General features: G+C 56.9%; 3 protein-coding genes across 3 annotated transcripts in view; 2 read left to right on the top strand and 1 right to left on the bottom strand.

Annotated features, from left to right (window-relative positions):
- The window catches only part of SPRG_19995 (asparaginyl-tRNA synthetase), a gene marked incomplete at both ends in the record, with an annotated part of 1694 nt that extends 224 nt beyond the window's left edge, over positions 1-1470 (top strand). Inside the window, 2 exons of the mRNA XM_012345135.1 lie at positions 57-1124; positions 1150-1470. Of these exons, the coding sequence (XP_012200525.1) occupies positions 57-1124; positions 1150-1470 (1389 nt within the window). The remainder of the gene's footprint in view (positions 1-56; positions 1125-1149) is intronic.
- A 4822-nt stretch (positions 1471-6292) lies between these two features.
- On the top strand, positions 6293-8882 carry SPRG_19994 (hypothetical protein; the record flags this gene model as incomplete). The annotated part of the gene is made up of 3 exons (XM_012345134.1): positions 6293-7264; positions 7357-7909; positions 8254-8882. The coding sequence occupies 3 exons, from the start codon at positions 6293-6295 to the stop codon at positions 8880-8882; spliced, it is 2154 nt and encodes a 717-aa protein (XP_012200524.1).
- A 494-nt stretch (positions 8883-9376) lies between these two features.
- On the bottom strand, positions 9377-10977 carry SPRG_19993 (hypothetical protein; the record flags this gene model as incomplete). Its single annotated transcript, XM_012345133.1, has 2 exons — positions 9377-9910; positions 9961-10977. The coding sequence occupies 2 exons, from the start codon at positions 10975-10977 to the stop codon at positions 9377-9379; spliced, it is 1551 nt and encodes a 516-aa protein (XP_012200523.1).
- Between the last annotated feature and the right edge of the window lie 2002 nt (positions 10978-12979).

The raw sequence follows: 12979 nt of genomic DNA, 5'->3' as shown, positions 1-12979 counted from the left end.
TCATCAACTCGGGCGGCACTGGCGCGAGCTTTTGCGTCGTCGGCAACGTGGTCGAGAGCCCGGCCAAGGGCCAGCTCATTGAGGTCAAGGCCACGGAAGTGACGCTCTACGGCGACGTCGCGGATCCCTCGACGTACGCGCTCTCGAAGAAGCGCCACACGCTCGAGCATTTGCGCGAGCATGCGCATCTGCGCCCGCGCTCCAACATCCACTCGGCGGCGATGCGCGTCCGTAACGCGATGGCCCAGGCGACGCACTTGTTCTTCAACGAGCGCGGCTTCCTCTACATCCACACGCCGCTCATCACGGCGTCGGACTGCGAAGGCGCGGGCGAGATGTTTGCGGTCACGACGCTCTTCAACCACGTCAAGGACGGCAACGTGCCCAAGACGGCCGACAACAAGGCGATCGACTTCTCCAAGGACTTCTTCGGCAAGCCGTCGTACCTCACGGTCTCTGGTCAGTTGAACGTCGAGACGCACTGCTGCGCGCTCTCGGACTGCTACACTTTTGGCCCGACGTTCCGTGCTGAGAACTCCAACACGGCGCGCCACCTCGCCGAGTTTTGGATGATCGAGCCCGAAATTGCGTTCGCGGACCTCAGCGACGACATTGACCTCGCAGAAGACTACCTCAAGTACTGCGCGCAGTACGCGCTCGACAACTGCGCCGAGGACCTCGCGTTCTTTGATAAGAACGTCGAGAAGGGTCTCCTCGAGCGCCTCCAGTCGACGATCGCGTCGCCGTTTGTGCGTCTCTCGTACACGGACGCGATCGAGCTCATCAACAAGCCGGAGAACCTCAAGAAGGGCAAGTTTGAGAAGAAGCCCAAGTGGGGCGACGACCTCGGCTCGGAGCACGAGCGCTTCATCACGGAGCAGATCTACAAGAAGCCGGTCGTGCTGTACAACTACCCCAAGGAGATCAAGGCCTTCTACATGCGCTTGAACGACGACGGCAAGACGGTCGCGGCCGCCGACGTCCTCGTGCCCAAGATTGGCGAGATCATTGGCGGCTCGCAGCGCGAAGAGCGCCTCGACGTCCTCGAAGCGCGCATCAAGGAGGCCACGGGCCACGACCCGGCCGAGTACGGCTGGTACTGCGACCTCCGCCGCTACGGCACGGTGCCGCACGCCGGCTTTGGCTGAGGAGATCAAGGCCTTCTACATGCGCACGGGCATCGAGAACATCCGCGACGCGGCCGCCGACGTCCTCGTGCCCAAGATTGGCGAGATCATTGGCGGCTCGCAGCGCGAAGAGCGCCTCGACGTCCTCGAAGCGCGCATCAAGGAGGCCACGGGCCACGACCCGGCCGAGTACGGCTGGTACTGCGACCTCCGCCGCTACGGTACGGTGCCGCACGCCGGCTTTGGCTGCGGCTTTGAGCGCCTCGTGCGCTTCGTCACGGGCATCGAGAACATCCGCGACGTCATCCCGTTCCCGCGCTGGCCCTCGAACGCGTCCTTTTAAGCTCTTCTCGCTTGCAAGACGACACTTTGTATTACCATACAGTTTCTCCTGCGTTGTCGGAGGAAGCTGGAACAGCTAGGACCAGATCTGCTAGCTCGCTGCATCCTGCTTAACGCGTCGGCCCCCACGAGATCACAGGGCGGCGGAGAGTACGGACGAGGCCGGGAACATGTCGAATATCTCGTAGTACAGACGCTGCGACGGAAGCTGCTCACATAGAGCGATGTGCGATGCGCCGTCCAGCGTGAGGCAGTGGCCGGGCGTCGCCGTGTTGGTTAGTTGCTTGGCTTCGTACCACCACTGCTGTGCGGGCGATTTATCGCAATCCTGGGCGACGACAGCGGTAAAAATGCGCGTTTTTGTGAAATGAACGTGTTAAACCTGAAGCGTCGATGCAAAAGGGCTGCTCCCAATCTTTCCATATTGGATGCATGTAGCGGCTGCAGTCTTTGTCCGTGGCCATCGGTGCTTCGTGATATGACTGGTCGCTGCGGTTCGAGCCACTCTGGTTGTCTGTAGGAGTGTCGAGACCAATTCAACCGGCCCTCGTCAACCTGGTAGAATCGTCCTTGGTCAACACTGCGTTCTATCAACGACTGTTCTCGTACGACTCTGTTCCACACCACCTAGCGTGGCATGCCCAACTACAAATTTCGCTCGGAACCCGCACCGACAGCTTCGCAACGCATCACACCGGGGTGCACAAATGAATCGACAACCGTCGATTGGAAAAGGCTACGCCAGATCACTCTACATTGGATGCATGCTGCGGTGACAATCTTTAAGGACGTATGAGGCGCGGGTCGTTCGGCGTCCGCACCTCGACGACGACGCTCGCATCGCGCGTACGGACCACATGCGCATCGTCGTCGGTCGCCAAGACGATGTTTTCCGCGCTGAAAAAGACATTTTGGTACGGGCCCTCGACGTGCGACGTGCAATGAGCCGCGCGCACCGTGTTGTCAAAGTCCACGTCGGCTCGGCGCGGTTCGAGATGCGGCTATCGGGGCCGTCAATCGTCCACGTCTGGCGGCGGTGGGCTGTGCAGGGCGACAGCGCGAGGCTGGTATCGTTGGTGAGGCTGGTATCGTTGGCGAGGTTGGTATCGTTGGCGAGGCTTAAGCACACGTTCAACGTCCGAAGCTCGTGCGTTAATGTGTCTTAGCGTCACAAAGTGCTGCTGCGATCCGCCGGCACGACGCGGCCGCCGGCCGTCGCAACCACCTTGGTGAGGATCGTGTTGAGCGTGGCGTCGAGGAAGCGCGGGTACGTTGGCGTCTGGAGACCCGTCGCGACCGCAATTAGGAGCATCGCTGAGAGCACAGCACACATCAACATCCTGATGTGGTAGCAAATATGACTGCACAATCGACGTTGCCGAGGCGGCTGACGTGGCATCTGCGTCAGCTGGAGCTGGACCAGCAACTGCATATTACCATATATGTCTCTTATCGCACGCATATCTCGCCACCGTTCCAATGGGCAATTTGGTTGAGAGCACGAGACGCCGGACGCGCGATGCGTCCTGTGGCTGCGCCAAAGCAAGCACCTCGAACTTGTCGAGCGGAAAGTCAAATTTGGTTCCTACATTGACGCGATGGACAGAAGAGTGTTCAAGCGTTGAACATCTCTCCTGGAGGCGAATTTAATAAAAAAACACATTTGGCCTCCTATATTTTCAAAACCCGGTCAACTCGCAAACCAGCCAATCACAACGCCTTTGTTCCCTTCTTAGAGGCCAATCAGATCCACTTAACACTCAATTACGGGGTTCTTGCAAATATTTGAGCAAATTGCGCTGTTTTTAGTTCCCTTTTTAAGAGTGTGTCAGCAGATGGCACCCAACACATACCGCAAGATTCAATTCTCATTCTTTCTATTGAAAGCCTTGGTTTTGATCCTGAATTGAGAATAATGTGTGTCCGTGCAATGTATAGCCCTCTAGCGCACACCAGAGAGTTCATATTGGCTGCATTGCCCGCCAAGTCATGACACGATGGCGACAACGGCGTTGACAGCAAAAGAAAAGCGTAGAATTCTCCTGAAAATGACCGCGCCGGCGTGAGGCAGAGAGTATCTGCCGGCGATAAAATATCAACTTTCGAAGGACATGGCGATGGACGACGGGACGATGGGATGTCTTTCGAAAGTCGATCTTCTCTGCTTCATTTCTTCGCTTTTATTAGTCACGTTTGTTTGTTCCCCACAATTTATGCGGTAGTCGTCCCAGACGTCGAGGTTTGAAGGTTTTGGACGTGGTTTTTGGCTCGGAATCATTGTCAAAGCGTCTGGTCACGATGAAAATAAGGTCATTGTGCCGACATCTAGGCGTCCTGATATTGGGCGGCTATCTCATCACTGAACGACAGCGGGTCACAGAGACGATTTAGGTCGAGTGGTCCGGAGGCGGGTTCGGGATCTAGACCATCATTCTTGGTATCTATTTGACCAGCACTCTACAAAAATGAGACGCGGCCGGGGGTGCCAGATCCATCCATTTCCCACTTCCCCAAAGGGTTAAAGAGGTCCTTTCAATACAGTAGTCTTTCAATGCAGCTCCCTCCAGATAATGTTTTCTCGATCATGTATTAGTAACGAGATATTCGAGCTGACACTACGATCTCGCCTCTTCAACACCTGGTCCGCTCCTTCGCACAACACAATCCCGTGCAACGCAGAAACACACAAGACGTTTACAGCCGCAAGTCCACCAACGCAGACGATTAAGGTTGCCCACGCATGGTGGGTGTTTTTAGACACGCAAAATGTTCCAGCACTGGTTCTTGTTGTACTCCGTGCAGTCCCAGACCTGCACCTTGTGGCCGCTGTCGGTCGGGTCTGCATCGAGGCACAAGTTGGGGTGCGTCGCGTGCTTGACCAGCTTGTCTTGGAGCACCCACTTCTGGTTCGCGTTCGTCGCATCGCACGCGTAAGTGTGGAGACCGAACTTGCCGTTGCCGGTCGAGAAGGCGTCGAGGCACTGGCCGTTGCTGCCGACTTGCAGCGTCTGCGCGACGGGGTCGTACGCAAACTTTTCGTTTACGTTGTTGCGGAGCGCGTCGGCGTAGAGGCCTGTGTCGTACTCGGAGAGCCACGAGTTGGTGTAGCACGTCTGGAGGTGGATGCTCACGCTCGACGGGCTCTTGCAGTCGCTAAAGTACTGAAGAAGGTTCTGGCTGCACGGCTCGACGCGCGCCTTGGTGCCTGCCGAGCCACCGACGACGCAGAGGCCTTGGTGCGTGCCGTGCTCGATGCGGCGCGCGTTGGTGTTATAGACCCACTTTTGGTTGCCATTGCCCTCCATGCACTTGTACGTGTGGAGCTGGTACGCGCCGCTGTCGTCCCGGTACGCGTCGAGGCACTGGCCGTTGGACTCGGACACGAGCGTCATGGCCGACGGGTTGTAGACGAACTGCTCGTTCTTGTTGCTGCGAAGCACGTCCGAGTAGATGTCGCCGTAGTACTCGGAGAGCGCTTGGCGGTTGTAGGCGCAGAACGAGAGGATCGACGTCACCGGTGCGGGCGTCGGGTTGCTGCCGCACGGCGTCGTCTCGTAGATCTCGAACGGGTCCATGTCGGTGCACGGCGTCTGGGCCACAGCAGCGTGGAGAGCGAGCGACGACGCCAGCGCGGTGATGAACGTCCACTTGGCCATCGTTTTGGAAAGTGACCCAGTGCTAGTAGCCGACAGTCGCAGAAGTGCACGTGCGAGTGAGTGAGTACCTTCAGCGACTGTATTCGGGTCAGTGCTACATATGCTCGGCGTGTGACGCCAGCGTGCTTGCTGACCACGAGATCTGGCGTTCTATCAGGTGAACATCTGGTCAATTGGATTCGACTTGCGCATCGATGGGATCTTCAATCCATGCACAATCCGTGCCCAAGTGCAAGCGTTGCCAACCTTGCCATCGCCCTGGCAACGTCTCTGGCGCTGTTTTTCTGGCTCGCGAATTTCACTTTTGGCGTCTGGTAGCTGCGTCTGAAGAGACGGAGACTTCGATGCAGTGGAGAGCAGTGCTGCCATGACGCGGCGAGGCGTCATCGAGCCACTGCACCTATGCGAGTGTGTGAACGCTACTCTTCAAGCTCCATCGACACGAAGTGGAGCTTGGGGCGCTTCGGATCCAGAACCTACTACATGTAGTAGTCTTCTTTAGCCCAAGACATTAATCCTCTTGGCGTCTCCTCAGTACACTACACTGTACGTACGACAGTTGCATCCAAGGGCCTTGGTTGCACCAGCGTTGGATAGGACTTTGGATCCTTTTTAGACGATCAGATGTGTAATGCGTTGACTGTCTGCGTTGGATTGTGCGAACGATTTTTTGCGCTGGTATGTGATCGCACTCGAACGGCAGCAACACTTTTCTACCAAGCACCGCCGCATCAAAGCGCGATGCTGCAAACCGCGTGAGCGAGCAGGTTTGCAGAGCCGGTTTGGAGGGGTCTCGGCTACACTACAACGCAGGCGCACGCTCGCCTTGGTCAGCTCCTCTTGTCGTTGCAGCAAAAAGCACATCATTTCGATGGGCATCGATAGGGTCAGTGCAGAGCCTGCTCGGCGACATTGCCAAAGCGATGGGATACTCACGAACTGTCGCCAGAGAGTCCCGGGTCGTGATTGGCGCAGAAAAGCAAAGTGGGCCAACGATTCGACTCCAAACAAGAATGCAGTAACCCTGGTTACCGTACGCAGACGAGGGGTAGGGTTCCAGGCGTAGGGTTCCAGGCGCACGTGCCGTTGTGGCCCATCGGCAACCGAACCCATCACAGTTTGACGAACCTGAGTGTTTCATTTTCCGATAGGATCCTCTCCGCTCACATGGTGGCGACCATCTCCAAGCTCTTGCTGCTTCTCGGTGCGACCGCCACGGCCGTCGTCGGCGACTGCGGTACGGCGCGCGCGCCCACAGCCCACTTCCAAGTGCTCTCGTACAACGACGTGTACGAGATGAAGAACGAGAGCGACGCTGCGCAGTACGGTGTCCTCGTCGGTGGCCCCTCGCGTGTCATCCCGGTGGCCCAAAAGCTCCGCAAGAACTTTGCCAACAGTCTCATCATTTTCGCCGGTGACACCATGTCGCCGTCGCTCTGGTCGGGTCAGTTCAAGGGTCTCCAGATGATTGAGGCCCACAACGCAATTGGCGTCGACTTCGCGTGCCTCGGCAACCACGAGTTTGACTTTGGCATCGACGCGTTCCTGAACGTCTCGGCCGCCTCCAAGTTTCCGTGGCTCAACATCAATGCATACGAGGTCGCCACCAAGCAGCTCCTTCGCGGAACCCAAAAGTACGCGACCAAGGAGTTCAACTCGGCGACGATGGGCAAGATCAAGATCGGCGCGTTCGGCGTCATGTACGACATGCAGGATGCGACCACGGGCATGTACTGGACGGACCCGATCGCGGCGTCCAAGGACGCTGTCAAGTACCTCCGCGAGGTCGAGAAGGTCGACATGGTCATTGCGCTCACGCACCAGTTTCTGGACGACGACAACCGCTTCTCGCAGCAGGTCAAGGGCATCGATATGATCTACGGCGGCCACGACCACACGGCGATGCTCCAGTCCAACTTTGGTACTCCGTACCTCAAGTCGGACCTCAACTTTCGCAGCATTTGGGTCTCGGACATCAAGTACTATGGCCCGTTGACCGAAGGCAAGAACAAGTACGCGCCGTTCACCAAGATGAGCCACAAGAACCTCCAGATCACAAACGAGATGCCGTCCGACCCGGCGTTCGACGCGGTCATCGCCACATACGATGCCAAGATCAACGAGCTCTTCAAGCGCAAGGTCGGCACGCTCTGCGCACCGACAGACTTGACGAGCAAGCTTCTCCGCACCCAAGAAGCTCCGATGGGCAACTTTTTGCGGATGCGTTCAAGGCCTACTACAAGAAGGTCACGGTCGATGTCGGCTACATGAACGCCGGTGGTATCCGCACGGACATGGTCTGGCCGGCTGGTCCCTTCTCGCTCGGCGATCTCATCTCGTGGTCGCCGTTCGGCAACATGATCGCGGTCATCTCAACGGATGGCGCGAGCTTCAAGAAGTTTCTGGCCAGCCAGCTCGCGCCGACGTGCAACCAAGGCACTGCCGCGTTGAACGGGTTTTACCCGCAGATCTCCGGTGTCAAGGTCACGTACAAGTGCAGCGGTAAGGGCATGGGTGCGATCACGAGCCTCAAGTGGGACGACAATAAGAACGGCAAGTCGGGCGACATCAAGGATGCGGACTCGGTCAACATGTCCCTCTCAACGTACATGAAGGGTCTCTTTGACGACGCTCTCAACAGCACGGCCAAGTACGTGATTGACGCGAACGAGGCGACACGCATCGACCTCGTCCTCGAGACCTACACGAAGGTCAAAGAAGGCGTCGTGTGCCCCAACCTCGAAGGCCGCAGCTCGATTTCGTTTAATTCGAGTCGTTCCCACGGTGCATCGAGCACCGTACTACACTAGGCTACCGTCCGTAGTTGACGAGACTAACAAAACCACGATTTTGCGTTGCCGAACTTTATAGGTATCATCTCGATAAGCGCATTCCCCGTCGGGTACAAGCTTGGAAGGAGAGGGCAAGTGAGCTCACCGACATCCATTCCATGAGCCAAAATCGCTTTTTGTCGGCTAGGAAAACACTGATACGGTGATAACACCAATTCAATACGATTGTCTCCGTCGACGGACACATCATCTATTAGTGTCAGACTAGTGGCACGCAACTCTCAGAAGGCGAAGCAGTTCTCGTTATCGCTGGCGCAGTGGATCGTGTATCTGAAGCCGCGCTCAAGGATCTCGCGCAGACGCCCCGCGAAGCGGGCAACCTCCTCGCCCACACGGTCGCCGATGCCAATGACTCGGACTTCATCTGCCACGACGCTGCTGCCATGACCAGGATCAAAGCGGCGCGCCATCCGTGTCCGCCCGGTGGGCCTCTAGAACTCAAGATGAATGAAGACAAGACGGAAGAAACGAAGGTATTCAGGTCGACGCAGGCTGATGCGCCGACGCACGCAGCCTCTCTGGCGTGGCACACGACCAAGAAGCTTGGTGGCACGTGGGCCCTGACGCCAACGCGTCTGATGGGTCTTGACAGCCTCCATCGCCGGCAGCTGCGTCGTCTTCTAGGTATCTTTCACCGGCACACGCTCGCCGACGTCGCGCTCTACGACCGCTGCAACAGTATCCCGCTGAGCGAGATCGTTACCCACCAGCGCTGGCGCCTGCTAGAGCACGTGCTGGGCGTGAAGGACGACGCCCCTGCCAACATTTGCCGCCGCCCGCTTCTTTCCCGCGTCCAAAGCGCCCCTTTTTGTAGGCCGTGCCAAGATCGCGTTGCCAATTGTCTTGCACCGCGACCTCCAGTCGTTGACGCCGCCTCAGTCGCCGGCGTCTCTCAAGCTGCGTAGCTTTGCCGTCGATCGCGACGCCTGGAAGAAATTTACGGAGCTTGTCGTCATGGGCCTCACCAAGCGCGCGCGGGTGACTAAAGAAGAACAAGACGCACCCCGCGTCGCCGCCTGCGCACGACCCAGTGAGCGCATGACGAAGAAGAAAGAGCTTGCTAGTCTCTACATACAACGAAGATAACGCGAAGCACGTTCACATTTTCAAGGCCAAGTAGATCAAGGTAATAATACTACCTGCTCGAAGGCGAGCTAGTACGACGGACGTATGAGAAATGTCTTGTCTGTTCGGTTCTTGCCGTCTTGACTTTGTCAGAAAATTTCCTCTTGGGATGATTCGTGCCTCCTTGATGCAGCATAGTCTGCTACCCACTCGGAGCCAGACAGGCCCAGCAGCAATTCAGTACTGATCATCTCAAACACTGCATCACACGCGAACAAACACTGTTTTGAAAACGAAGAAAATCGTCTACTAGGGTTCAAAAAGGACTAGGTATTTACGAGGGCGGGACGACCTTGTTGCGGCCCTCGAGCTTGGGGCAGACGCTGTCGTTGTTCTTCTTGATGAACGCCTCCAAGATGGCTTCGATGCGCGTCGCCTCGTTCGGGTCGACGATCCACTTGGCCACGCCGCCCGCCTGGTCAAAGAGACCCTTCATGTACGTCGAGAGCGCGAGGTTGAGCTTGTCGCTGTCCATGACGTCGCCCGTGCGCGACTTGCCGTCCCACTTGAGGCTCGTGATCGCGCCCGCACCCTTGCCGCTGCACGTGAACGTCCACGTCATGCCGGCCATGTGGAAGTAGTGGCCGTTCTCGGCCACCATCTTGTCGCCGCACGAGTCGACCATCTTGTAGTTCATAAACTTCTTGAAGCTCGCGCCGTCCGTGCTGATAACGACGATCGAGTCACCGAACGGCGACCACGAGATGAGGTCGCCGAGCGTGAGGTCGTCCGCGGGCCAGAGCTTGTCGGTGCGGATACCGCCGCCGTTCATGATCGCAGCATCGACCGTCGCCTTGGTGTAGTAGACCTGGAACGCATCCGCAAAAAGTTGCCGATCGGCGCTTCGGCGAACCGCACGAGGTTCTTGCGCAGGTCCGTTTCGGCGCAGAGCGAGCCGACCTTGCGCTTGAAGAGGCCACTGATCTTGTCGTCGTACGTCTTGATAATGGCCTCGAAATCGGGATCCACCGGCATGCCGCTTGTGATCTGGAGGTTCTTGTGGCTCATCTTGGTGAACGGCGTCGTCGCCTTGTTGTTGGTGTCGCGGCCCGGGCCATAGTACTTGATGTCCGAGATCCAAATGCTGCGGAAGTTGAGGTCCGACTTGAGGTACGTCGTGCCAAAGTTGGACTGGAGCATCGCCGCGTGGTCGTGGCCGCCGTAAATCATATCGATGCCCTTGACCTGCTGCGAGAAGCGGTTGTCGTCGTCCAGAAACTGGTGCGTGAGCGCAATGACCATGTCGACCTTCTCGACCTTGCGGAGGTACTCGACAGCCTCCTTGGAGGCCGCGATCGGGTCCGTCCAGTACATGCCCTTGGACGTATCCTGCATGTCGTACATGACGCCGAACGCACCGACCTTCATCTTGCCCATCGTCGCCGAGTTGAACTCCTTGGTCGCGTACTTTTGGGTTCCGCGAAGGAGCTGCTTGGTGGCGACCTCGTATGCATTGACGTTGAGCCACGGAAACTTGGAGGCGGCCGAGGCGTTCAGGAACGCGTCGATGCCAAAGTCGAACTCGTGGTTGCCGAGGCATGCGAAGTCGACCTTGATCGCGTTGTGGGCCTCGATCATCTGGAGACCCTTGAACTGACCCGACCAGAGCGACGGCGACATGGTGTCACCGGCGAAAATGACGAGGTTGTTCTCGTAGTTCTTGCGGAGCTTTTGGGCCACCGGGATGACACGCGAGGGGCCGCCGACAAGGACGCCGTACTGCGTCACGTCGGCCTCGGGCTTCATCTCGTACACGTCGTTGTACGAGAGCACTTGGACGTGGGCCGTGGGCGCGCGCTCGCCGACACCCGGCGCGCACTCGGCGGCCGCAAACCCGAAAAGGGCCGCGAACGAGGCGAGGTAGATGGCGACCATGGCTGCCGAAATGGAAAGTGATTCCAGACAAAAAAAACGCTGGCCGACGACCAACGTACCGGTAGAAGCCGGAGGGAGCACCTGGCGCGGGCCAAGCCACCCGACAACATCTGGAGAATTGGTAACGTGTACGTTAGGTTGAAGGCACCCAAACCAGCGTGCGACGCGATCAGGGCCGAACAATGGCGGGGACGCAAGGCTTTAGTCGTACTGGTACAGGTGCGCGGGCGCGTCCCGGCGCTGCAGCAGCGGCCTCGTCTCGGTGGGCATGCGTCCGATTTGCACCCTTTCGACCGCAGCACCCTCTCGACCGCAAAGGAGGTGTGGCAGAGGCTTCTACACGTGCGAATCTCGCATGGACGGAATCAGATGCACGTGCGACGAGCGACGTGCATTGCGGTTTAATGGTTTAAACCTTGCGTTCAACGAGGTTTTATATAAAATTGCAGATCGCTTCACACTGTGTGTCATGCCAAGACGTACATACTCACGGCCCGAGCAATGCGGAGGCAACCTGCAGAGGCATTCGAGCCCACCGTACTCTACGCATGCGCAGTATACATCCCTATGGACACGTAGTATCCGTGTACTCGTGCTGTCGTGGACGGGACCATTTTGGAGGACGACGCGAGCAAGCGAAGAACCGTAGACAGCGTTTGCTGTGCGCGCTCGAGAGTAATGTTTGAGGACTTGTCGAGGGCGGTGAATATGCAAGACGACAGCGGGATGACTTGGACGGTCGTTGTTGCGCTCGATCGTCGCGTTCTGCTACCGGCATGTTGGGTTGAACGCGTTTAATCGAGCCCGTTTGCACGTAAAAAGGACGCTTGAACAACGAGTGAACTTGAAGTTGTAACGTGGTATGCCCAAGTGGCTGCTTCTCAGTCGCTTGCCACATGTTTGGTCGAGAGTGGTTGAGAACCATGCAATCGCACATCCCCAGCAACGCGATTACAAGACCGAATCTGGCGAATCCAAGAATGCAATGCGTTTTCATTACAAAAATGTACCATCCAACGAGAAATATTGTGCGTCCGAGTTTCTCAAACTGGACACGACTGGACGTCCCGGCTTTGGGCGCGGGTTTTAGGCACAAGTAGGTTGCGGCACCGCAAGGATACGCAGTGGAGCAGCTGAGCAACGACAGTGAGCGTGCGCTTGCAAACGTCGATCGTCGCTGCTATGCAATCTCAAACGTCTCCAAGACGCAACGATGTGACGACCAAAGTACTTTATTCCGTGGCTGCAAAAGAATGCCAAGAGCGGAAAGGCCTTGTGACGGACGAGTTGTCGTGAATCTCATATACAGTAGATGCAAGGCTCGAATCTGAAGCGTGACCTTGCCAATAGTACTTGTAAAATACTGAAGATTGGCTCATGGGATCTACGTACTACTACGTAGTACGTTGTTGAGGAGGATGTGAAGCGTCCAACGACAGTGTCTACATCGAACTAGGTACTGTACTAGTACAGTACTCCTTTGAAGAACGATCGCGCGACTCGAGGTGCGGCAACTCCTCAACTCGCTGGCTGATTTTGGTCCTTTTTCCTGCTACACATCGTTTTTTGTAGCATCACCGTCAACAGGGAATTTCACTTTGTCTTGCAGCCTACCATTTCTGTCGTTTTTCCATGTAATGAATGCACTCGACAACCATCGCGTGCAATAGAGCCTGTCGTAAGAATACGGTATATCGACGCCTTTTCACCGAACGACACAAGGGGATCTCGAACTACACATCAAGTTTGACGAACGCCGAACGCGGGCTTTGGTCCGAACGCTTCGGGACCATTCGCCGAACGTCCGATGTCTTTGTCGCGCGCCCAAGCACACTGGATAGCCATCAACTTTAGTTGTTGTCGCAGTCTTTTGCTTTGATGCGTCGCGCGATATGAATGCTGGATCTCGTCTTGGTGCAATGTCGGTTTCACTTGTCACTGTGCACGCCCGCGACCAAACACCAACTAAGACGAAATATGCAATCGAATAAGATCGCCATCG

The sequence above is a fragment of the Saprolegnia parasitica genome (assembly GCF_000151545.1).
Source record: "Saprolegnia parasitica CBS 223.65 unplaced genomic scaffold supercont2.21, whole genome shotgun sequence".
Lineage (NCBI taxonomy): Eukaryota > Oomycota > Saprolegniomycetes > Saprolegniales > Saprolegniaceae > Saprolegnia > Saprolegnia parasitica.
The sequence above is the reverse complement of the archived record's forward strand: the minus strand, read 5'-3'. Positions and strand labels throughout refer to the sequence as shown.